We start from the raw sequence: 27,934 nt of genomic DNA, 5'->3' as shown, positions 1-27,934 counted from the left end.
CAAACTGCCGCCATTGCTTGCCGTGCTAGCGAGGTCCTTTGTCCCTGAATTGCTCACACACTCCGGCAGATTCAGTGGGGGTCTGGCGGCAGATTTCTTTGACTTTATCGTTGGAAATGCATCTGCTTTGAGTGTCGCAGGATATCCACACATTCTTGCCATCTCTGTCGTAGCATAGCTTTTGTCGGTAAAGTGTGCGGAACAAACGTCCAATTTCTTGCCACTTTCGCATCTTTGGGCCACTGGTGCAACTTGAATCCGTCCCTGTTCGTGTTGTTACACCCTCCGACAACACACTGACGAGGCATGATGTCTCCAAGGTACGGAAAACAGTCGAAAAAACGAAAAATAACAGAGCTGATTTGACTCGGTGTTTGAGAAAATGGCGGATTGCTTCCTGATGTGACGTCACAACGAGAGCGACTATTAGAAAGGCGTTTAATTCGCCAAAATTCACCCATTTAGAGTTCGGAAATCGGTTAAAAAAATATATGGTCTTTTTTCTGCAACATCAAGGTATATATTGACGCTTACATAGGTCTGGTGATAATGTTCCCCTTTAAGAAGACAGAGGAAAAACTAATTATGTTAAAGAGCGTTGCAGCGGGTTTATGTAGGGATGAGGAAAAACAGACAGCAAAACTTCTGACTTGGGCTGTCATGTTGCCACTAGTTTGTCCTTGGTGCATTCAGCCAACGTTTGGCTCAAGTGAAACAAAAAAAGACTAGCGTGCAAGCAAACTTACTTATAAAGCGTGCTCCGCCTACTTTAGGAGATTATCAGTACTGTACTGTTGGTGGGTCAGGGTGAGCTAATGAAGCTGTCCTTTTTTTAGGCTTGTGAATAAAATGGCCTGTCTTAAACTTCTTCTGAGCTCAGCCAGTACGTTACCATGCACTAAATTAGTCTGATTCCTCAAATAATTCAGCTCAAAGTAAGCAGCATGGCTCAAGTGGGAGAATGGTTGGCCCCCAACCCGGTTGTTGCAGGTGTGATATGCATGCCCCGTGTGACCCTGTTGAGGTATCCTTTAGCAAGATACTAAACCCCCATTTGCTCCTGATGCTGTGTCATCAGTAGGTGAATGTGGTAATTGTGTCAAAGCGCTCTTGGTACCTTGAAGGTAGAAAAGTGCTATACATGTATAATCCATTTACCATTTACTCAAAATAAGCTTTCTTTAAAATATAGAAACACGTTAATCTGATCTTTGAAAAATTAACACACTGTGATTATGCGATTGGAAACCAGTTTTCTCTGGCATGTAGGCGTTAGCAGTGTGCCAATCTCTGTGGAGGACCATGTAACTCTTTACTACACATTATTCACAAGTGAAGAAGAAAACAAGCCGGTAGGCGTGGAAGGGATTGTTTACACCAAAGGTGTTCAAAGTGCTGCTGAGTGGCAAGTCGCAGCCCGCAGCTAGTTTTTTTAAAGGCCTGCGGCCCATTTTGAATAATTTTACAAAAAACATAAACATTGGAATTAAAGGGCAAGGAGGTGAAATATAATGTAAAATGTTGCAATATTGACACTAATAACACGAAGATGCCATGCAGGCAGGTTTTTACTTTAAAATGGTCATTGCTAAAAAAACTAAATAAAAATAAAATCCCCTGACGAGCAGAGAAACCTGCGAAACAGGCTTGTAGGGATGATATAGCCTCTGTGTTTTTTCCTGACCTAACGTGTATATATATATATATATATATATATATATATATATATATTGTATGTGTATATGTATATACAGGGCTCAAATTTAACCACGACAACCGTGGCCGCGACCGCCCTCGTCATTTGCCGTCATGCCCTAAAAAATTTACCAACATCTGCGGCAAGAACATGCCGAGACCGCCCTTGACTTTTTACTTGTTAATGGACGAGGGATGTAAGAGTTAACGGTATAATTATAATTCGCAATAAAATTACAGACCGTTAAAATAAAAGTGGAAAAGTGTTCTGTGGTCTGACGAGTCCACATTTCAAATTGTTTTTGGAAACTGTGGACGTTGTGCCCTCCGGAACAAAGAGGAAAATAACCATCCAGACTGTTATAGGTGCAAAGTTCAAAAGCCAGCATCTGTGATGGTATGGGGGTGTGCTAGTGCCCAAGGCATGGGTAACTTACACATTTGTGAAAGCACCATTAATGCTGAAAGGTACATACTGTACAGTATGTTGCCATCCAAGCAACGTCTTTTTCATGGACGCCACTGCTTTTTTCAGCAAGACAATGCCAAGCCACATTCTGCACGTGTTACAACAGCGTGGCTTCGTAGTGAAAGAGTGCAGGTACTAGACTGGCCTGCCTGTATGCCTGTATGAAGCCTACAATACCACAACAGAGACCCCGGACTGTTGAACAACTTAAGCTGTACATCAAGCAAGAATGGGAAATAATTCCACCTGAAAAGCTGGTCTCCTCAGTGTCCAAACGTTTACTGAGTGTTAAAAGGAAAGGCCATGTAACACAGTGGTAAAAATGCCCCTGTGCCAACTTGTTTGCAATGTGTTGCCATTAAATTCTAAGTTAATGATTATTTGCAAAAAAATATTAAGTTTCTCAGTTCGAAAATTAAATATATTTTCTTTGCAGTGTATTCAATTGCATATAAGTTGAAAAGGATTTGCAAATCATTGTATTCTGTTTTTATAAACATGTATATACACACATATATGTGTATATATACGTATACACACCATTATATATCATTACACTGTTTATCGTTACATCCCTAGTCCATTAACAAGTAAAAAGTCAAGGGCGGTTGCGGCATGTTGTTGCCGTGGATGTTGGTCAATTTTTTAGGACATTACGGCAAGAGACAAGGGTGGTCGGGGCAATTTCCGCGGTTGCTGTGGTTCAATTCGATATACAGGTATATACATATATATAAGTGTACCGTATTTTTCGGACTATAAGGGACACTCAAAACCCTTTCATTTTCTCAAAAATCGACAGTGCGCCTTATAACCCGGTGCGCCTAATGTACGGAATAATTCTGGTTGTGTTTAACGATCTCGAAGCCATTTTATTTGGTACATAGTGTAATGACAAGTGTGACCAGTAAATGGTAGTCACACATAAGAGAAACGTGTAGACTGCAATATGACGCCAATAAACACCAAACTTTAAATGTTCCATTGAAAATAAAGAACATTATACACGGTGTTCAGAAATCTGTCAAAATGTTTTAGTATGACTTTGAAGCCGCACCGCTTGATGGATTGTCGGCCCAATACGTCTAACACAGTCAGAGATACAAGTACCGGTATTACTATGGTGTGTGTATAAGGACCGCAAAATGGCACCCTTTTCTTACCTTCTGGTACCTGCTGATGTGTATTTGAGATCTGCATAAGTCCTGAAAATGTGCGCATGTCCGCCACTGTAGTCTGTACTGATGCCGCAGTTGATAAGCTTCGTTTTTTTCACTATCTTCTTGTCATGGGGCATTCACCCTCTGCTGTTGCCATTTCTAATATAAAGTAGCATGGAAGCGCTAAAAACTACCAGTGTAGTAGGTTTACATTATTGACCCACAGAACTTTAGTTATTAGAGAGTTACGGTCGGACGGTTAATGTTTAAAGGCGGGTCTTGGCGTCTCTCTTTCACACACTCCTCAGCACAGTGTTGCCAATTTGGCGACTTACTCGCTAAATCTAGTGACTTTCCAACTCCTCCTTTCGTTCTCCAAAGTGACAAGCGTCTTTTTAGGATGTTTTGGAGACATGAAAGCCTGTATTGCTGTGCAGTTAATGTCCTTAACAAACAGCCGTCATAGGCCGTCCCCTAACTCTATAACTGCTCTTGGAGAGCTTGTACTGAAAACAAATTGTGTTGTGCTTTTAAGTGAAATGAAAATAAAGTTCCATTCCATTCTCGTCAGAGCAGAGAGGAGATGCCCACCCACTCTGAGCAAAGCTGCCGCTGTTCCCACCTTTGTTTACAGAGTGAGATTAATGTACATGTTCCACCACTGTCATGGTTCAAATATAAATAAACATGTCCTTCATGTTATGGCCAGTAAATAGATTTGGTTCGTTGGTGTGTATCCCAACCCTGTAGTCTTTTAATCAAATTTGATACACATTTAACAAAGTAAAACAAAGAAAAATACAACTAAACTAAGAATCAACAGAAAAAAAATAATTTACAGTTCTAATCATAATTTGCATTTTTTAACTCACTTTGTATGTCTCCCACTACGTTATTCCTCTCTCCTACAACATCCATTGTAATCAATTATGCAAATGAACCAATGATGTCATTTATCAACTTTAAGCAACTTTTATGACAGTCAATATCTACTTTCCTTACTGAGGAGTTGGCAACACTGGAAGATGAAGAGAGATAAGAAGAGATTAAGGACAGTGAGAATGGAGTTGTAGAAAAGATACAAATTGAGAACACAGATGCAGAGGATGAGACAGAAAAGAAAACAGAGAAAACAGTGGAGATTATTTTTATTTCTAATTTCTGGTTAAATAAGACTAGCATTAGGAGGCCACAGTGCAGAGAGAGCTGTTGGGGGTGAGAACATTAGTCTTAAGATATAAATCGACATTCAAACAGGCCAAATCGGTGTTAAAAAGGCCATTTTTTAGTCTCACTGTAGTAATGTTCTGAAACTTGGCAGCCCTGTATATATATACGAATGCAATGAGACATTGATTAGAAGAAATATTTGATTCATAGTTTGTTGATTGGATGTTTCGTTTAAGAGGCTTAATAATAAACATTAATACAATCCAGATCGCATGGAGTGCCAATAACTTAAATTACGCTAATAGTAATAATGTTTCCGCAAGACTTCTCCAATAGAGCGCACAGAGGGCAAAAAAGAGCAAAGGGCCCAAAGAAGACGACAGAAGCTCTCAAAGGTTTTGTGATCATTTAACACTGAAAAGACAAACAATGTGGTTAATGTTTGCACTGTCAAACGGAGCTGGCATTTCACTGTTATCAACTACTTCAATACTGCAGCATGTTACCGGGAAAGCGCCTTACACATTTAAGAGCAGCATTCAAACAGAAACAAATCTATTTTGGCACCTAATGCCATCTTATATGACCTGCATACCAAACGTTTTACTCAAACACATGGGGGCATGTTAGCATCTACAGTTTGTATGTTAATGCCAACGGGTTTGTCCAAAAATCAAACACCACTCCTCCAAAGAATACCTTAACGTTTATTATAAAATTGGTGAATACATTGTCACTTAATTGATCATACTTTTCGAGATACAGTATTGAATTGAATTATATTTTATATAGCGCTTTTCTCTAGTGACTCAAAGCGCTTTTACATAGTGAAACACAATATCTACGTTACATTTAAACCAGTGTGGGTGGCACTGGGAGCAGGTGGGTAAAGTGTCTTGCCCAAGGACACAACGGCAGTGATTAGGATGGCGGAAGCGGGGATCGAACCTGGAACACTCAAGTTGCTGGCACGGCCACTCTACTAACCGAGCTACACCGCCCCAATAGTAGTCTCTTTGTTTTGGTTGTTTCTTTATCTGTTACCTTTCTTTTATTGTTTTATTTTTTTGTATAAATAATATATATAGCCCTAGTGTGTGGATGTGAGTGTGAATGTTGTCTGTCTATCTGTGTTGACCTGCGATGAGGTGGCAACTAATCCAAGGTGTACAATGCCTTCTGCCCAACTGCAGCTGTGATAGGCTGAGACACCGCCACGACCCGAGGAGGGACAAGTGGTAGAAAACGGTAATGTTAGGTGAATTTATAAGAAGAATCAAAGAAGAAAAATATAATCAAAAAAACCCTTGACTGTTTCAACCATAACATCTTATAAGTCGACGCAGCATTGGCTGCTGTGACGCGAGAAATTCCGCCGCCACCTTGAAGTGGTGATGAGCAGCCGGCGAGCAGCCTAAACTGACAGTTGACAGGTAGAAAACAAAGATGCCGGGCTGGTGTTCAGCGTTTTCCTGCTCAAATGAGCAGATTAGGAATCGGGGGATTACTTTTCACAAGTAAGATTTAACATTAACGTGCTATTGGTCGTATTTTGTGAAAAGAATATTACCACCAGTGTTGGGACTAACGCGTTACAAAGTAACGCGTTACTGTAACGCCGTTAGTTTCGGCGGTAACTAGTAATCTAACGCGTTATTTTTTTTTATTCAGTAATTTAGTTACCGTTACTACATGATGCGTTACTGCGTTATTTTACGTTACTTTTGATGTAGTATCGGCTAGAAACAGAAGCGCTGCGGTGTCTTTCTTCTGAATCTTCCTCTGTCACAAGCCGGAGAGAAGAAAAGAGGCGCGGTCTATGTGTGTGTGTGTGTGGGGGTGTGGGGGTGGAGGCGGGGAGGGGAGGTTTGATCCGCGGTTTGATATATGAAACAAAAAAAAAAAGTTGTTGGCACGTTCAGTCCACACACAGCGTGGTCATGGCGAGCGCAATAACGGAGGAGCTTGAACGCCCAGCGCCATTGAATCGGTGTGTTTATAAGTGCAGATTCGGTTGTGCAAAACGAGGGTTTTAAACACATGCTGAACGTGCTTGAACCACGTTACGACATCCCGTCGCGCACCCACTTCAGCAATAAGATTGTGCCAGATCTTTATGAGCAGGAGAAGAAAAAAGTTGTGGATGAACTATCCCGAGCATCATCTGTTGCGCTCATGACAGACGGGTGGACGTCCAGCGGAACTATAAGCGCTCACTTCATCACAGCAGACTGGGAGATGAGAAGACACGCCCCCTCTACGAGAGTCACCTTGCGCAGGTAATGACACAAGCAGTGGAGGAATGGAAGATAAAGATATCCCAGTCACACGTGATAATGCCAAAAATCAAATAATTACAGAGAATGAGGCAGGACTGGGACCACAGATAGGTGCTTTGCACATGTAGTGAATTTGGCATCACAGAAGGGAATCTCAGTCAATAGGATGGAGCGCCTCTTTGGGAGGATCAGGAAGGTTTCTTACTTCCACCCAAGCACAACAGCTGCTCATGTGCTTAAGACAAAGCAAGAAATGCTAAAGCTGCCTGCTCATACATGATGTCCCAACGAGGTGGAACTCCACTTATGATATGTTGGAGCAGCAGGCAGCTATATACTCTGCATTGACCCACAACACCCTGAAGACAAATGTCACCCTGTCTGATGATGATGTGAGAGTGGCAGATGAGGTCCTCTAGGTGCTTAAACCCCTCAAAAGTGTTCCATCTCTACTGAGCACTGAAACTTCACCATCTGTGTCAATGATCCTGCCACTGAAAACAAGGATTCTACAATCCATGGCTCCAAGTGTGGAAGACAGCAGCATCACTCCAGATGTCAGGCTTTATTTCACTACCTATGTTTCAAGGAAGATGATGTTTCTTCTTATGTTGCACTTAAACTTGTTTTTTATTAATGGTCATTGGTCCAAGTTTAAAGAAAGGAGGAATGCCTTTTTATGTTGCACTGTTTTTCATTAATTATGTTAAAAGGAAAATAAAAATGCATGTCAAGTTGATCAACAGATTGTATTATTCTCCAGTGCAATAACAGTACTGAAATGAAGGCAAAAAGGGCATTAATGGGAGCTTTAAAAAAAAAAAGAAGAAAAAAAGAAGTAACTAAATAGTTACTTTTCACAGTAACGCATTACTTTTTGGTGTAAGTAACTGAGTTAGTAACTGAGTTACTTTTGAAATAAAGTAACTAGTAACTGTAACTAGTTACTGGTTTTCAGTAACTAACCCAACACTGATTACCACAGAGTTGAGAAGGAGCCATGATCTTCAATAGTTCTGAAATCGTAGCCGCTAGCAAACAAGAGTATGACCATAATTGCTTGTCAATGAAATTAATTACATTTAAAAATGTCATACTTGAATAACATAAAGTTGAAATAAATGATGAAGATAAAGATTGTAAAAGCCAACAGTGGTAAAAGTTAGGACCACAGTCCAGATTGTGTAGGGGGGGGGGGTAATATATGTTAGCTAACTAGACAATCAGATGGACAGTGGCTATACAGTATTATACAAGTCTAAATTTAGTCTAGCTTTCCAACCCAATGTTGTGTAGCCCACCTTCGTGAAATGTGTGGGACAAAATATGTGATACACAGGAAAAGGCCCCGCCACACTTACCTGACACCTGGAATGGGGTAATTTTTGGGATTACTGTTGAACTACTAGGCTATGTGTTCACCTGGCTATGAACTATAGGTTATACTACAGGCTATATGTCCCTAAACTATATAGATATCTAATGTATTCATACATTGTTTATGTAGGATATACGGTACATATGTATATATAACCTAATCATATTGTTTCTTGAATTTAAAAATAGCTGACCGTTTTTTCCCCCTTTCTCTGGGATTATATTCCCAGTTTTGATCTCGGACGTCTGGTCATTTATAGCATATAAAAATATTATATTCCTGTTAAGCAAATTATGAATAATAAAACACGGCAAAACATGTGTACTTTATCATAGCTACACGTATGACAAAAAAACGCATGAAAATCAGTGGTATTCAGTGAGGTAAAATTAATTAAATGCGCTGACAGTTCATTGCTCCTGCCAAATGAATTGCACTGAGTGGAGTTGATCACCACTCCAAAATGGCGGCCCAGCGTCTCGTCAGCGCCAGTAGGCAGTAGCGGTCGATGCTGCGTCTAATTATAAGATGTCTATGGTTTAAACTATTTTTCCTAAAAAAAAACGCATTCAGGCTATAAAGGGTGTTTTATTTGATTACTCGATTAGTCAAACAAATTAATCAATAGATTACTCGATTACAAAAACAATTGATAGCTGCACCCTTAAATATTAGTTTTTGACAAATTAAGTGGCATTGGTAATCTTTTATTGTCCCGTGGCACAGGTGTTGGGAATCACTGATTTAAATTATGAAATGGTTTGTATCCCACCAATTTTACACATTCATAAAGCAATATCCAGAAGGGAAAATAGCTACGTCATGACCAAAAATTGACCTTAGATTTACTAGTAACACCAATTGAACACGTCTGTGTTACACCCTTGCATCAGATATAAAAAAATATATATATGTTTTTCAGGGCTGACAAATGAGGAACATCTGCCTACCCGCGAGGCTGTCAGGGGAAGAGAAGTGAACTGATGAAGAAAGGCTCCAGACAGAGTCAAAAGGGGACATTACCAGCAGCAGTAGTGCCTTCATGTTTCTGGCTGTACTGATTACTACTGGCACATCCTCCGCCAACAAGCCAGGTGCCCCACAACTCGTGCGCCTAAACACACAACCTCTATGCTATGATGCCGGTAGCGTAGGGGCGACAGAAATTTGGAGACAGCTGAGCTGCAACAGATCACTTCAAAGCAGCTTATTTAACGCTCGCTAAATTTTTCATCATAGTCGCTAAATATCCTGGGGAAGGGGAGCTTTTGAAGTTGCGGTGAGAGCGGTGACGTTTCTATAATTCTTTGTCCCCTCCTACTGCCACCCCCTCCTCCTCTCAAAAAAAAAAGGAGTTTACATTACCTACATTTACACACAGGAGTCGTTGTTGCGATAACTTTTATAACCTTTACAAACATTTCAAGAGTAAAAAAAAAGCTAATCACTTAAAACCAAACAGACAAATTAGTTTCTTATGTAAATAAAGCAAGAATGATGTGTAACAATATATTAACTCCGCTACTCAAACTACACAAGACCGTAACAATTTACTTCAACGGAGTGTGAAAATACTTGTAACTCAAGGCATGCTCGCAATTAAAAGCATAACAAAAAGCCGAGAGACAGCTCATATCTTAAATTATGTAATGTAGGAAGTCACATATTTACAGTTTCACATCTCAACATGTCCGAAAAGAAGTAGGAAAAAGCAACTTCCCCGCACATTGTGGCCAATCAGCGTCATTTTGGCAAATAAAAATGTATCTTTGAGCGGCGCTCAAACCCACACATCAACTGTCCAATCAAAACGTATGTTTGTTTCTTGTGTAGACAAAGCAAGAAACACAATGTCTATTAATGTTAGGGATGTCCCGATCCAGGTTTTTGCACTTCCGATCCGATACCGATATTGTTTTTGCATTTCCGATCCGATACCGATACTGACCGATACCGATACTGACCGATACTGGCCTATCCGAGCATGTATTAAAGTTTAAAGTTATTTAGCCTACTTAGTTGTCAGAATCATGTTGAAAAGGGTTTTAGTACTCTTGAGAACAACTAGCCAGCTGAATTAGGGGAGTTTGAATAATACACAATGGTTGGTAACAAGAAACTGACCTGTTTATTCAAGGATAAACACAAAATAGACAAAATTATACATGACAAACAGAAATGGCATCATTGAACTAGGGCTGGGCGATATGGCCTTTTTTTAATATTGCGATATTTTAAGGCCATATTGCGATACACGATACATATCTCGATATTTTGCCTTCGCCTTGAATGAACACTTGATGCATATAATCACAGCAGTATGATGATTCTGTGTGTTTTGATTGATTGATTGAGACTTTTATTAGTAGGTTGCACAGTGAAGTACATATTCCGTACAATTGACCACTAAATGGTAACACCCGAATAAGTTTTTCAACTTGTTTAAGTCGGGGTCCACTTAAATTGATTCATGATACAGATATATACTATCAGATATATACTATCATCATAATACAGTCATCACACAAGATAATCACATTGAATTATTTACATTATTTATAATCCGGGGTGTGGAGGGGGGCGCCGGATGTAAGTGTCAAAAAGACAGCCAAAAGAGTTTGATATGAGAATAAATCTAAAGTTAAAATATAGGGTAGAAATGCACCCATTTGCAGGAAATGTAGTCTTGATTTTCAACATTTTCTTTCAAGGCTTGCATGTCTACATTAAAACATTCTTCTTCATACTGCATTAATATATGCTACTTTTAAACTTTCATGCAGAGAAGGAAATCACAACTAAAAAAATCACTAATTTTTTCATACGGTGTTGATGTGGAAATGTTTGCCTCGGCATTTTGATGGTGTGGACGTGTGGCACCGAATGGAGATAAGCGTCTCGGCAGACATTACAATATTTGAACAATGATGACGAAAACTGTTTTCTCTGTCGTGTCCGTGTGTCGAAAATTGTTATGCGCTTATTTTTTATTTGATGTTGTGCGTGCCATATAATTGCTATGCGCAGAGGACACTTGAGCAGTGCGCAATTGCACACAGCTGCGCTAGCATCACAGCTAACGTTAGCCCTGCTGCTACCTCTCTGCTCGAAGAGGGCGTAAATGTGTGTGACGTATGACGTGACAGTATGTGACGTGTGTAAGAAGGTGCGCTTGCTGTCTGTGAGAGGGAGACACAGGAAAGAGTGAGAAGAGCCTGTCGTGTAATGCCAGCAGCTAAAAGCAACTGAGTGAGAATCCACAGACCGGTGGATGTGTTGAAGGTGCGCTGGAAAATGCGGAACGGAAATTAGGGAGCAGCAGAAAAGTGGAATGTATTATTTAAGTCGGTGCGTAGGAAAACACGGACCAGAGTTTTTTTTTAAACTGGATCTGGATCGACATTTTCCCATGCCTTGCCGATACGCATTTTTTGGCAAATATCGGCGGCCGATCCGATCCAAATATCGGATCGAGACATCCCTATCTAATGTAACAACTTTTTTTTTTTTTCTCAAACGGAACAATTGTGGCCCTCTCTCCTTAGACCTACTTCCGTTCCTGTTTACAGAGCTCAGCCTTCTGGGTACTGTAGTATGTAAACTTTTAGCGATACACAGGCGTCTTTACTTCCTATTTTACATGGATTGTCAACGTTAACGCATGTGGTTAATAAAAAAAAAATGATCGTGTTACCATCAAAGAATGACGATTAATAACATTGTTTGTTTTGACCGCCGTAAGGCAGCACGCATTGCACAGGCAGTGTTCAGCGCCCTTCAAAAACTACATCAATCTTTACATCAATCTGAGGTAATTAACTACGGTAGTATTGCAGCAACAAACTTTCTTATCATCGGTGTGCATCAAGTTTAAAATAGCATCTCAAAGCGAAACATGAACGTGAGAATGGCGCCCCTAGCATGAATGCTACATGAACAGCAAACAGAGGACAACAAACTATGCTGGCTGAGTTCATCTGCGTTTACCACAGATACATTAAACCAGTGTTTTTCAACCACTGTGCCGCGGCACACTAGTGTGCCATGAGATATTGCGTGGTGTGCCGTGGGTTGGTGCACTAATTGTAAGTGTATCTGGTGTTGTTTTATGTTTATTTAATAAAAAATAAAAAATAAAATATTAATTTTTTTAATTTAATTTTTTTTAATTTCTTGTGCGGCCCGGTACCAATCGATCCACGGACCGGTACCGGGCCGCGGATCGGTGGTTGGGGACCACTGTTCTAAATAACCAACTTTGTGCTCTCCAACTGCTCTTTTCTGTAATATGATCAGAGGATGAATTGTGTTGTGGTAAGTATTCCCCCATACTTCAACACAGTACATAAGGTATGGTAGTACCAAGGTGCAGTATAGAGTACGGAGTGCATTTTCATTGAGGTATAGTTTTGCTGTGTTTATAATTGAGAGGCTTTTGGAGATTTTTTGTTTTAATGTGTCTGACATGAGGTTTCCATGATAGTTTACTATCAATTATTACTCCCAAAAATTAATTCTCATTTACGATTTCAATTTGGGTACGATCAATACTTATTTTCTGATCAGACGTTATGTTGCGATTTCCAAACATCACTATCTTAGTTTTATTTATATTCAAAGATAATTTATTTGTGTCCACCCATTTTTTTTTACTATGTTTAGTTCTGTGTTTACTGTATTTATGAGCTCATTATAGTCATCACTACTGTAGAATATATTTGTGTTGTCTGCAAATAGTATACATTTCAGTACTTTGGATGTATTAAACATATCATTAATATATACATTAAACAGTTTTGGCCCCAACACGGACCCTTGGGGGACACCACAAGCAATGCCAAGAGTATCAGATAAAAATTTACCCATTTTAACAAACTGTACCCTCCCTGTTGAATAACTTTTTAACCAATCACCAGCCAGCCCCCTAATTCCATATCTTCCCATTTTATCTAGTTGAATTTAATGATTAATGGTATCAAAGGCTTTCTTTAGATCAATAAAAATACGTACTGCATATCTTTTATGCTCCAGTGCATTAGTAATTTCCTCAATAGCTTCAGTTATCGCCATTGAGGTTGTTCGTTTGGACCTAAAGCCACACTGACCGTCATTGATTATATGATGCTTCTCAAGAAAAGATTCAAGTCGGGAGTTAAATAGTTTCTCTAAGATTTTTGAGAACTGAGGCAAAAGAGAGATTGGTCTGTAATTGGTGAAAGCGTGTTTGCTGTCACTTTTGAAGAGCGGAGTTACCTTAGCGATTTTCATTTGACTTGGAAAGCAGCCAGTCTGGAATGATAGGTTACATATATAAGTCAAGGGTTTTACAATATTCAGTATAACTTTTTGAACCAATATCATGTTGATATCATGCCAGTCAGTGGAGCACTTACTTTTACACTTCCGCACAATGTTTGTCAATTCCTGCTCATTTGTAGCTGAGAGGAAGAATGATGAAGAATTCTGTTCAATAGTAGATTTTGTAACTCCATTGTCTGGGATATCAACTGCCAATTTAGGACCAACATTTACAAAAAAACTATTGAACTTATTCACTACATTACTCATATTATAATCTTCACCGTTTTCATCAATAACGTAGTCAGGATATGTCAACTTTGAATATTCTTGTTTGATTAGACTATTTAAAACATCCCAAGTTCCTTTTATATTGTTTTTGTTTTCATTTAGTTTTTTTTGATAATATAACCATTTGCTTGCTTAGTTCATTGCTTTGTAAAAGTCGGAATGTGTCGGGTGAGACGAGGATGGTTTGTTGTGATCCCAATATGCAGACCAGAGCGGGAGACAGCGTGCAGGTAAAAAAGGTATGTAATGCTTAAACAAAAAATTAACAAAAGGGAAAGGAAAGGCAATGAAGCATAGGGATGGCTATGCAAAACAAAAGTAAAACTGAACTGGCTACAAAGAAAACAAAAACAGAATGCTGGACGACAGCAAAGACTTACAGCGTGTGGAGCAGAGATGACATGACGTCCACAAAGTACATCCGTACATGACATGACAATCAACAATGTCCCCACAAAGAAGGATAGAATCCGCACAACTTAAATAGTCTTGCTTGCTAACACAAAGCAGGTGCAGGCAATAGCACTCAAAGGAAGTTGTGAAGCTGCTACAGGAAAACACCAACAAAACAGGAAGATGCACCAAAATAACAGCGCGAAACAAGAATTAAAGCAAAACATCAACAAACTCAAAATAAGGCACGACGACCTGGTGGAGTTCTATTTTTTAACGTTTTCTGTTGGTGGTGTGCCTCTGTATTTTTTAAATGAAAAAAACGTGCCTTGGCTCAAAAAAGGTTGAAAAACACTGCATTAAACAACGCCTTTTCTAAATGGACAGGCACCGCACGTAGGACATTATCATCTTTAAAGATCAAAAACTGCAAGATGTTGTTCATGTCGCCAACTAACGTCATTCAAACTAAAGGTAGTTTGTACAAAAAAAGAAAACAGCGCTGTCATCCGAAAAGGTAAATAAGCTTGTTTGTGTAACCAAGGTTCTGTAATTAGATAAAGCCCAGCAAAAAAGACAGACCATAAAGAGGGAATCGAGAGGTACGTTCGTTATTGACAACCATCACGTCTCTCGTCAAAAAACGGACTTCTCGTCAAGGCAACTTCTCTCACACACACACACTTCTGGCTCCACAAAAACAGTGCGACAGGTCACATCTGGTTTGATTGAATAATTGAAACTTTTATTAGTAGATTGCACAGTTCAGTACATATTCAGTACAATTGACCACTAAATGGTAACACCCGAATAAGTTGTTCAACTTGTTTAAGTCGGGGTCCACGTGAATCAATTCATGGTAAAACATCACCAACAAAATTAAAAACTGGCTTACATTTGTTTCAACTAAACTAAAGAAGACTAAATGCAGATGTAAATGGTGCCCTATGTAAATCTGTTTATGGGTGTCTTTATTACATAACGCATTAATATATTGTACATCTGTGCCTAGTTTGCTATATTAGTGCAGAGACTTTCAAAATATGCACTTAATTCTTACTATACTTATTGTCATCAAGTTTTGGTGGGACGGCGTGGCGCAGTGGCAGAGTGGCCGTGCGCAACCCGAGGGCCCCTGGTTCAATCCCCACCTAGTACCAACCTCGTCATGTCCGTTGTGTCCTGAGCAAGACACTTCACCCTTGCTCCTGATGGGTGCTGGTTAGCGCCTTGCATGGCAGCTCCCTCCATCAGTGTGTGAATGTGTGTGTGAATGGGTAAATGTGGAAGTAGTGTCAAAGCGCTTTGAGTACCTTGAAGGTAGAAAAGCGCTATACAAGTACAACCCATTTATCATTTATCATTTATAAGTTTTGAGCAAATAAATTAGTTGCAGTTCAGTAAAACATTTAAAAAAAAATTATTGTATGACATTCTGACTACCAAATTCTGTTTGTATCCAAATATTGGGGTATTTTCTTTCTTAAACACGTTTTACTTATGCAAGCAAATAATAACCTGTGATTAATGATAATTAATCACAGTTTGAGAGTGTGATTAACCTGATTAAAACTATTAACCACTTTACAGCCGTAATTTATATATTTATTCAACCTTTATTTATTAAGAGTGAGACAATTAACAACAGATTCTTATTTGCAATTCCAACCGAGCAAAGAGGCAGCATTTACGTGACAGATATGTTGAAGTGTGATGATAATCTCTCATGGCCACTCAAATTGTGCTATAGATTGCTCTCAACAGTTCACAAATGCTCCTAACGGGGGTAAATGTGTTGAAACATAAATTAATGTTTGATGGGGCAGCTTGGCTTGGTTGCTACAGCAGCCGTGCCAGCAACTTGAGGGTTCCAGGTTCGATCTCCGCTTCCGCCAGCCAAGTCACTGCTGTTGTGTCCTTGGGCAAGACACTTTACCCACCTTCTCCCAGTGCCACCCACACTAGTTTAAATGTAGCTTAAAGATGCATGTAAAGTGTATGTCTCTAAACAAAAGTGCCATATAGATATATAATTCACAAGATGGACGGACACCTTTCAGGAGTAAAATAAACATACAGAATGTCTGCAACTTGTGTATGACAGATCAGACAGCAGACAATAAGGGAGCTGTAACTTTGTAACTATAATTAATTACTAGGTATTTGAATGTTAAAACAACTACCAATTCGATTCAATTGCGATTCTTGGGGTGATGATTCGATTCAGAATAGATTCTCGATTTAACACGATTCTGGATTCAAACCGATTTTACAATATATTATTTGGTATAAACAATATAATAAAACCTTTTCAAAAGGTTATAGGTTATAAAAGCTCTTCTTGGCTGATGACATATGACATACGTATATATGCCAAAAAAATGTTTTATATTATGAACCGATTTTTAATCGGGATAAATGAGAATCGCAATTTAGGTGTGAATAAAGCTTTTTCAAAACCCCTATTAATTACGATTATTATAGATGGATGAGTTACAATGAAATAAAACAATACAGTAATTTGACAATGAGCTCTGAGTATGTAATTTTACGACCTATTTGTTTCCATTGCAGTTTTTTTTGCATTTTAAAAGCGATATTTCAAAAAATTTCGTCAATGTACATTTGTGACTACTAGGTGTTTCCATTAAAGGCTGTTTTGCGTCATGAGCCGTAATTTTCGTAAAATCTCGTCCTGCGAGACTCCTCTTTAAAAAAGGTGGACGCTTTGCGATTCCATGGTTTTGGACCTGTGATTACAATTGCAGCCACTGCTGTTGCCGTGATTGTCAATAGAAGACGAAGGCAGGTCGCTTTCAGGCAACATCCAATGACACACACCTGTTGTTGTTGTTGATTTTGGACTGACTGGCGGTTGCAGGAGCACCAAGATCGTGGAACAGAGACATGCTGCAGGGGTACACTCACACATGAATCCAAGAAAAATACACGCCACACACACATACACCACCCCTAATCCCACACCTTCAACGCCTCACCCAATGTGGTATGATGGACAAAGCAGCACCCGTCGTGGCTGGCAGCTTTGGGCCGGATGCTCGCCCCTTGCAAGTCTCAAGTTGTATGTTGTAATATGCATATGTGCTTTGCTATGGAGTTTTTTACCCCACTCCAGACTGGGCCCAGTCAGGAGCCCACTCTGAGATTGAATTTTTTTTTACTCATCTTCCCCCAAACGTCTACATTTTTCCCACTTTTACGGGGCAGCTTGTGGCAACCCATCAGCGTCCCTGTTCTGTAACCCTGTACCCTCTTTGTTTGTCTACACTTGAACGAGTTTGTGCTGAAAAAAAATGTTGTTGTACTCGTGCAAAGACCATAAAAATACAACCATCTTATTACACATGGCAGGGGCCACGAATCAGGGATTTTTGGAAGTGAATTGTGAACGAGGAATTCACGGACACTTTTTTGCATTTACAAGGCACCTAAACTCCGGTGCCTTGTAAATGCGAAAAAGTGTTTCCATGATGCTTTTGCGGCACACTTCCATATCGAAACGTCTGAAAAAACACCTCATGAGTGTAAAAATGTTTTAGCGATATTTTATGAGTTTTTTGAAAAATGGGTGTTTCCATTACCAGTTTCTTATTGCAATATTTAGGTTTTGCGCATTTCTAAGGGTAATGCAAACACAGCTTGTGTCGACTTAAATCTGTGTCGGAACAAACAAGTAAAATGATAAATGATAAATGGGTTGTACTTGTATAGCGCTTTTCTACCTTCAAGGTACTCAAAGCGCTTTGACACTACTTCCACATTTACCCATTCACACACACATTCACACACTGATGGAGGGAGCTGCCATGCAAGGCGCTAACCAGCACCCATCAGGAGCAAGGGTGAAGTGTCTTGCTCAGGACACAACGGACATGACGAGGTTGGTACTAGGTGGGGATTGAACCAGGGACCCTCGGGTCGCGCACGGCCATTCTTCCACTGCGCCACGCCGTTCCTACATCATTTTGTTTTCAAATGTTTTACAATACTGTGCTTTTTAGGTCAGAGTTACAAAGAACACCTAAAACATTGATAACCAATTCATAAAATCACAAGTTGATTAAATGTTTTTGGAAGAAAAAAAATCTAATCATTGCAACTTTCAGAAAAAGCTGCCGTAAATTCATGCATTTTAGGCTGCCCAATCACAAAAAAAAGCCCACAGTATCTGGAAGGACTGATATGTACATCATGTAATAGTCACATACTGTACAAATAATGTTTTAAAATGTATATAATCATATAACTAAATAATGTAATAAACAGTCTAATTTTGTAATGCATTCATGGAAAACAGTATGGTAAGTGGACAATATTTCAGCTTCACTTATACAGCTACTGTTTCCTTGGAGTGGATTTGAATGAAATGTGAGTGATATGAAGTGATATGATGATATGAAGGGTGAGAACAGGGTGTCCCTGCAGGGAGGAAGCAGACAGAAACGTGGGAGACACCAGAAAGAGGCTGGCGGGGGTAGACGGCATGGCACCGATGACTGGAAGGTGGCGGGTGGTTGTGTGTGTATGTGGGTGGGTGGGGCAGAGACAGAGCAAGACGGGGCGAGTAGCAAGTAAAGAGCAGTGCCAGAGGCAACAAGAGCGGCTGGCAGCGACTGGTACACCAGTCAAGCACGGTGCTACCATCGTCTGTCTCTCTCACTGTAGTTCCAGACCTGCTCCTCTGGCCTAGATGCTGGCAGAGGCCCCTGAGCAGGACCCCCTTGTTACCACAAAGGATAGCTCACACTGAGCAGTGTGCCAGGGCCAGCTGATTTGGGCGAGGTGAGTCAGAACCTCTTAACGTAACTGGTGTGCCCCGTCCGTGCACATGTGTACATAAATGTTATACAAATCTCTCTCTATCTCTCCCTTCTTTTGCTCACTCGCTCACTGCCCTCCCAACCCTGCCAGCACTCCCTTTCCTCTCATCCAGATAAAATCCTTTCAGACACAAATTTCAATTATTCACCTCATCCAAATAATGCCATGTGACAAGAATTATCCTTACTGTAATAATCCACTTAACTGGGAAAGGGCAGCTCATCAAAAAGAGAAAGGAAAGAAGGGGCTGCAAGTGTGTGTTGGTGGGGGTAGGAAGTGGGATGTGTGTGTGTATGTGGGTGTGTACTTGTCAACCAGTCTCGAATCAGAACCCTCCTAACAAGAATTCCTTCCCTTTTTGAGGAGGCAGTCTTGAAGCGCAATGGGATGATGAAATTGAAGTAAATTGAAAGAAAGCCTGAGAGAATGCTCCCACAATCAATAACCCCAGGATTAAATTAGCCTTGGCATGAAGGCATGACGTGAGGGGGGGGTTGAGAGTGATGGTGAATGACATTGAGACATGTTGGTTGAACAGTCCACTACTCCCAAACCTGGACGTTATCCTACTGTATATGCCGGTACAGTACAAGGATATTTCCAGTACGCTATGTGGCGTCTTCCCTCAACAACCACTCCCAATTTTCCATCATTGTCCTCACTTTTTTTTTTTTTACACACATTGATACTGAAAAAAAACAATACATCTTTAAATTTGGCCAACTTTGTATGTATGCAGAACTTGCTATATACTAAATTGTACTATAATGCAGTCAACGGCGTCAAAGTGGTCATTTAAATATGTAAACTATAAAGTTATAAAAAAAACAACATAATACATGTAATATAGAATAAATGTAACTGAAAGTTCAATCAAATTAAGAATGTCTCACTACCTACCCCTCTGATTTAAAAATACAAAATGATTCCACTTGGATAGTGGCAAAGGTAGCTTTGTACACTTCAAGGAACACAGACGTCTTCAAAGCTCACCTTTGTTTTGTTACTCTAATTTATTTGTATATGATTGTAGCTGAGATAGGCTCCAGCGCCCCCCGCGACCCCAAAGGGAATAAGCGGTAGAAAATGGATGGATGGATATCTTTGAGTGTTTTTTCCTGTATTTTCTGGCGCTACTTGCTGCTTGAATTAGAATTTTCTTGAAGGAACTTTCCCAAAGGATTAAAACAAGTTTAATTTTATCTATCTATCTACTGTATTTTTCAGACCATAGAGCTCACCGGTATATAAGACGCATCCACTAAATTTTGGAAGAAAATCTATTTTTCCATATATTAGCCGCAACGGATTATAAGTCGCAGATATATTCGTTGCAATATTATTTACATAGAAAGATTCTGTAAATGTTCATTTACATCCTCAATTGTTTCCAAACGGTGTCTGTAACACAGCAGTAAAATGACTGATCAAACACAACAGAGTTCATTAAGTTGAAGTTAAAGTACCAATGATTGGCACACACACATTGGGTGTGGTGAAATTTGTCCTCTGCATTTGACCCATCCCCTTGTTCACCCCCTGGGAGGTGAGGGGAGAAGTGGGCAGCAGCGGTGACCACACCCGGGAATCATTTTTGGTGATTTAACCCCCAATTCCAACCATTGCTGCTGAGTGCCAAGCAGGGAGGTAATGGGTTCCATTTTTATAGTCTTTGGTATGACATGAACCCACAAGCTGCGGAAGCGAGCTCTCCAATCAGCTAAACCAGAGGTGCCCACACTTTTTCTGCAGGCGAGCTACTTTTCAATTGACCAAGTCGAGGTGATCTACTTCATTCATATATATCATTTGTATTTAGTTATTTATGAAATAGACGTTTTATAGATTCCTTTCTTTCATGAAGACAAGAATATAAATTGGTGTATTATCTGATTTTGATGACTTGCATTGATTGGAATCAAACAGTAGTGCTGATAATGTCCGCATTTTCAAATGGAGGAGAAAAAAGTCCTCCTTTCTGTCCAATACCACATGAAAGTGGTTGGTTTTTGGCATCTTATTTGTCCAGCTTCCATACTTGTTTGAATACACTTCACAAGCAATACATTGGCGGCAAACTCCGAAGCTTGTTGGCTTGTGCACGCCAGCTTTCTAAAACTCTTATTTTGTTAGCGCAGGCAGGATGAAGCAGCGCTTTTATTGTGAAGACAGGAACTCTGCAGTCGGTCTTTAGAGTTTTGACGGCATGTATGGCGCGAGAGTCTGTTGAAATAAAAAGTGTTTCTCGCCTTCCTGTCGGTCATTTTTTATTAATAATGAGCTCGCAGCAGCCAGCGTCATCTCAGAAGACCCCCGGGTGTCGTGAATGTCAATCAAGTGACGAAAGTGACGTCTTGGTGAAGATCGATGATCAAACATTTTTAGGTCTATTTTTTTATTGACTGATCGACTGACACGCCCTCCGCGATCGACCGTTAGCTCGCGATCGACTTAATGGGCATCCCTGAGCTAAACAAACTCATTAACTCCACGGTGACGTTTTGGTGAATTTACTGAAGAATTTGTAAAACACAAACAATAGTAGCGGCTTACAGTCTTGAATTTACGGTATCCATCTATCTTTCTTTAAGCATTCACACACAGCACCAACATTTTAAAACGGGGCTGAGAAGCCAATTTTCAAAGGTAATTGAGTTATCGGATTTGATAAAAACTTGAAAATGTGTTGTTCAAAAGTGAAAGAAGGATTCTGAAAACAAATTACATCACTGAATTAAATTCTAGTTTTAATCTTGATCAAACCTCCAGTTTGTGTTGTTCAAAATATTTCAGCAGGATTTGGATAACTTCGATAACATTTTTTATAAATAAATTTAAAAATCATCCTGATCCTAACAGGGGGTAGAATTTCAAGATGGATTTCAGGAAGAAAATGTAGTAAAACTTTAAAATTGGTCAGATAAGATATACCAATTAGGGTCAAGTCAAAATAAATTCTGGTCCCCTCAGATGAGGAAGAACCCTGAACATTCTTTATTTTGTAACTATTGGACATTTAGCCTTTTTATCTAAGACGTTTTCCAAATATCAACAATGTATTTGTTAATGTATATCCGATTTGTATTTGTTGTGGCTCAAATGAGGGGTCATAAAAGAAATTATGACTGGAAGTGGATGTTTGTTATTTGTGTGTTTTGTCTAAAAAAAACACAATAACCCCATGTTGGTTCTTCTACCTGTTGTTATTTACATAGCTCTGGCCCACAGTGTGATATGTTGTCCCATTTAGAGCACCGGTCATACGGATTTGGTAATCTTGAAAACTGCATCTGCATCAGATTGATCCAATCCAATGTTGCTTTGAAAAAAGGCATAAAAGTAAGAGATTACCTGATCCTGGGTAGCAAAAACATTTTTTTTTCAAATACGGATAATTTTCATCCAGATTAAATGTTTTAAACTAATGGCCCGAGGTGATAAAGGAAAGGTAAAAATATAATCAATCTATCTGTGGCAGCATAGAAGAACGTTATTTACAAGTTTCACTTTTGCATTGCACATAAGGGACCCTCGATTAAAGTTAGAAACAGAGGCCTTTACTAGTTTTTAAAGACAGGGGAGACAAAACCCCCAGCAGATGCACTAATAATAACATAATTGTCAAAATAATTATGTATAATTAGGATTTATATTACCCATTGATGATAATCTTATTTTTATCAGCTCATCTCCACTTTCCACTCTGAACTAAAAGGAAACTTGACATATTTGTAATCATATTTAAGTGAATATTGAGAGGTTATATGACTATTTAAAATCACTTTTTATTGAATTTGTTGGCAATTTTGTCAAAAAAAAAGAAGAAAAAATCTTAACTAAACAAAACCAAATGATTTAAGGGTGTTTATAAATGTTCTAATTATGTTCATCCCATCTTTATAAAGTCAAAAAAACCTAATTAGGTTTTTAAATAATTTTTCACAAAGCTGGTTTCAACCAAATTCCCAGCAATAATTAGTTTTTAGTGCATGTGAACATACTGTACAAGTGTGTTAGGTTTAGGGTGGAATGGGGGGCTTCAGGAGTCTTGTGTATGGGGGCTCAAAATTTGGTGCTATGTATTTCCATATGCTTCAAGATTTAATACAATATTAACTTTTTTTTTTATAAATGATAAACTTTGCAGGAACTTGGAACCCAAAACGTGTTTGTTTCTATTTGGATGGACAAAAGCGAGCCACAGGTAAATGGTGCATGTTTTATTAAAAGTTTTAAACATTATAATTACAGCTAAAATTATAGACCATTATACATGATATACATTATAATGGACTATTTTCACCCTTTAAAGATGATACATTGTGGCTCTACTAATTGCTGAAACGCTGAAAGTCATTAAATTCCTTAAATACAAGCATTATGCGTTTCGCTCTTTGCAAACTACAGCTGGCCAGTGAATGATTTGTTTGCGGTTTTAAAAGTTTTACACTCAAGAGATTTTAAAGGTACATGATTAAGAATCATGACATGCAGCCTAATTAACAATATTACTCCCATTATTTATGAAAATGTATTCAGCGCATTATGTTTTCTTGATTACATGAGATGAAAATAAATATCTAATACCAAGCGTTAATACACACCTGCATTAAGTAGATATTGTGAATTACTTTGAAATATTTTAGTCCTCATTGCCTTATCATTTAGGTAGTTTTATTATAATTAAATGTTCCCTTCTTACCAGTGCTTCTCTGGCAGGAGCTGGTGCGCCATCATTCCCAGGAGAAGGGGCCGCCTAAGAAGATAGAAAAGAAGTGGTATTAGAGAGCCATCTGCTGGATGGCAGATTTAATAACATACTACCGGTAGTCATGTTTGATGATAATAAATCAAAGGAAAAGCTTACAATATGAACATCTGAGCAAATAAAAAATTAAAATCCACACACTAGAAGAACATTGACAGTTACTTTTCTCCCCCCAAATAATCTGTACAGTATATATTTTAACATACTGACAAAACATTTTAACATTGTCATAATTCTATTTATTTACCTTCAAAATCAAGTTTAAAACTTTCCTAGCATCCTTAAGGAGTTGGAAATCGCAGATTTAAATGAATAAATGCTCTTAATTATAGTATTACTTTACTAAACTGAAAAACATTGTATTACGCTAAATTGTCATACTAATTTAAGGGCATTTACAGATCATGTGAGGGTATTAGAGCAGCAATACTCACACTACAGCACAAAATTAATCCAAAAAAGAGGGATTTAAAATTTTTTTTTAATTAACCAGACGAGTATTGTGGATGTGTATATGTGCAGATGATAATGTATTATTTCAATAATATCAATAAATGATATACAAACCCCAAAACCAGTGAAGTTGGCAGTTTGTGTCAATCGTAAATTAAAAAAAGAGAATACAATGATTTGCAAATCCTTTTCAACCTATATTCAATTGAATAGACTGCAAAGACAAGATACTTAACGTTTGAACTGGAAATCTTTATTTTTTACAAATATTAGCTCATTTGGAATTTGATGCCTGCAACCTGTTTCAAAAAAGCTTACACTAGTGGCAAAAAAGACTAAGAAAGTTGAAGAATGACTTGAGAAATCACTGCACGTACCATTGAATGCCTGTGACCTTCGATACCTCGGGCGGTACTGCATCAAAAACCGACATCAGTGTGTAAAGGGTATCACCACATGGGCTCAGGAACACTTCAGAAAACCTCTGTCAGTAACTACAGTTTGTCGCTACATCTGTAAGTACAAGTTAAAACTCTACTAAGCAAAGCCAAAGCCATTTATCAACAACACCCAGAAATGCCGCCGACTTCGCTGGGCCCGAGCTCATCTAAGATGGACTGATGCAAAGTGGAAAAGTGTTTGGTGGTCTGATGAGTCCACATTTCACATTGTTTTTGGAAACTATGGACATTGTGTCCTATGGAAAAAAGAGGAAAAGAACCCTCCGGATTTTTATGGGCGCAAAGTTCAAAAGCCAGTTTATGTGATGGTATGGGGGTGTATTAGTGCCCAAAGCATACGTAACTTACACATCTGTGAAGGCACCATTAATGCTGAAAGGTACACACAGGTTTTGGAGCAACAGACAGTGGGGCAAAAAAGTATTTAGTCAGCCACCGATTGTGCAAGTTCTCCCACTTAAAATTATGACAGAGGTCTGTAATGTTGATCATAGGTACACTTCAACTGTGAGAGACAGAATGTGAAAAAAAATCCAGGAATTCACATTGTAGGAATTTTAAAGAATTTATTTGTAAATTATGGTGGAAAATAAGTATTTGGTCAATAACAAAAATTCAACTCAATACCGGGTACTTTGTAATATAACCTTTGTTGGCAATAACAGAGGTCAAACGACTACTATAGGTCTTTACCAGGTTTGCACACACAGTAGCTGGTATTTTGGCCCATTCCTCCATGCAGATCTTCTCGAGAGCAGTGATGTTTTGGGGCTGTCGCCGAGCAACACGGACTTTCAACTCCCTCCACAGATTTTCTATGGGGTTGAGGTCTGGCGACTGGCTAGGCCACTCCAGGACTTTCAAATGCTTCTTACGGAGCCACTCCTTCGTTGCCCGGGCGGTGTGTTTGGGATCATTGTCATGCTGGAAGACCCAGCCACATTTCATCTTCAAAGCTCTCACTGATGGAAGGAGGTTTTGGCTCAAAATCTCACGATACATGGCCCCATTCATTCTTTCCTTAACACGGATCAGTCGGCCTGTCCCCTTAGCAGAAAAACAGCCCCAAAGCATGATGTTTCCACCCCTATGCTTCACAGTAGGTATGGTGTTCTTTGGATGCAACTCAGTATTCTTCTTCCTCCAAACACGACGAGTTGAGTTTATACCAAAACGTTATATTTTGGTTTCATCTGACCACATGACATTCTCCCAATCCTCTGCTGTATCATCCATGTACTCTCTGGCAAACTTCAGACGGGCCTGGACATGCACTGGCTTAAGCAGGGGGACACGTCTGGCACTGCAGGATTTGATTCCCTGTCGGCGTAGTGTGTTACTGATGGTAACCTTTGTTACTTTGGTCCCAGCTCTCTGCAGGTCATTCACCAGGTCCCCCCGTGTGGTTCTGGGATTTTTGCTCACCGTTCTCATGATCATTTTGACCCCACGGGATGAGATCTTGCGTGGAGCTCCAGATCGAGGGAGATTATCAGTGGTCTTGTATGTCTTCCATTTTCTGATAATTGCTCCCACAGTTGTTTTTTTCACACCAAGCTGCTTGCCTATTGTAGATTCACTCTTCCCAGTCTGGTGCAGGTCTACAATTCTTTTCCTGGTGTCCTTCGACAGCTCTTTGGTCTTGGCCATAGTGGAGTTTGGAGTCTGATTGTTTGAGGCTGTGGACAGGTGTCTTTTATACAGATAACGAGTTCAAACAGGTGCCATTAATACGGGTAACGAGTGGAGGACAGAAGAGCTTCTTAAAGAAGAAGTTACTGGTCTGTGAGAGCCAGAGATCTTCCTTGTTTGAAGTGACCAAATACTTATTTTCCACCATAATTTACAAATACATTATTTAAAATTCCTACAATGTGAATTCCTGGATTTTTTTTCACATTCTGTCTCTCACAGTTGAAGTGTACCTATGATGAAAATTACAGACCTCTGTCATCATTTTAAGTGGGAGAACTTGCACAATCGGTGGCTGACTAAATACTTTTTTGCCCCACTGTATGTTGCCATCCAAGCAACTTTATCATGGACGCCCCTGCTTATTTCAGAAAGACAATGTGAAGCCACGTGTTACAACAACGTGGCTTCATAGTAAAAGAGTGCGGGTACTAGACTGGCCTGCCTGTAGTCCAGACCTGTCTACCATTAAAAATGTGTGGCGCAATATGAAGCCTAAAATACCACAACAGAGACCGCGGACTGTTGAACAACTTAAGCTGTACATCAAGCAAGAATGGGAAAGAATTCCACCTGAAAAGCTTCAAACATTGGTCTCCTCAGTTCCCAAACGTTTACTGAGTGTTGTTAAAAGGAAAGGCCATGTAACACAGTGGTAAAAATGCCCCAGTGCCAACTCTATTGCAATGTGTTGCTGCCATTAAATTCTAAGGTAACGATTATTTGCAAAAAAAACAAGTTTCTCAGTTTGAACATTAAATATATTGTATTTGCAGTTTATTCAACTGAATATAAGTTGAAAAGGATTTGCAAATCATTGTATTCTGTTTTTATTTACGAATTACACAACATGCCAACTTCACTGGTTTTGGGTTTTGTAGTTTACTGAGTCTATGATTATCCATGATTAATCCAAATACAAGTATGATTAATCTGATCAAAATATTTAATCATTTGGCAGCACTAATTATTATAAACTACTTGATTGTTAAAATTATGTTTGAGGTGCAGGTGTATATCAATAATATTTTAAGTTACAACAAGTCACAAATTAAGGTGTACTTACTTAATTACCATTCTTATATAAAATTTAAAGTTATGTGTTAAGTACTTTAAACAGTACCTGCCCCCTCACAATTTCTATTTTCCTTAAATATGTGTTGAAGTTTTTAATTGCCAATGTTGTTACCCCTCTTTTAAGAAGAATCCTTGACAAGTTTTCTATTGTGTATCATGTTAAATTATATCTGTGGCGTTTAGTACCTTTTTTGTTTGCTCTTGTATTTACACTTTTTTGTCGGCACAGCTGTCAAGGGGAGATTTCACAAATCCCACTGCTTTGGTGTTGTGTTATTACAATAAAGTCTATAATATTCTGTTCTAAGCATATTTGAAGAGGTCTCGAGCAAATATGCCTTTATGCACGTAAATACAGTAAAGGGTTATCTTATGAAGAAAAGCGAAAGTCATACGTTTAAGCATTGATATGCGTTTACCTTTCGAAAATGATAGGTGACCATTTAAATTAGATTAGATTAGTTTGTTTCAAAGGGGACAATACAATTTCATAAAATACATGACTACA

The 27,934-nt window shown here is 39.0% G+C and overlaps 1 protein-coding gene across 2 annotated transcripts in view; it reads right to left on the bottom strand.

Annotated features, from left to right (window-relative positions):
• Positions 1-27,934, bottom strand: part of pex14 (peroxisomal biogenesis factor 14) — a 121,444-nt gene that overhangs the window by 90,412 nt on the left and 3,098 nt on the right. For both annotated transcript variants that reach the window (XM_061976521.1, XM_061976513.1), the window contains exon 2: positions 23,678-23,731. In XM_061976521.1, the coding sequence (XP_061832505.1) occupies positions 23,678-23,731 (54 nt within the window). The remainder of the gene's footprint in view (positions 1-23,677; positions 23,732-27,934) is intronic.

This window comes from Nerophis lumbriciformis, linkage group LG01, assembly GCF_033978685.3.
Source record: "Nerophis lumbriciformis linkage group LG01, RoL_Nlum_v2.1, whole genome shotgun sequence".
NCBI classification, from domain to species: Eukaryota; Metazoa; Chordata; class Actinopteri; order Syngnathiformes; family Syngnathidae; genus Nerophis; species Nerophis lumbriciformis.
This window is presented reverse-complemented; position numbering and strand designations above follow the sequence as displayed.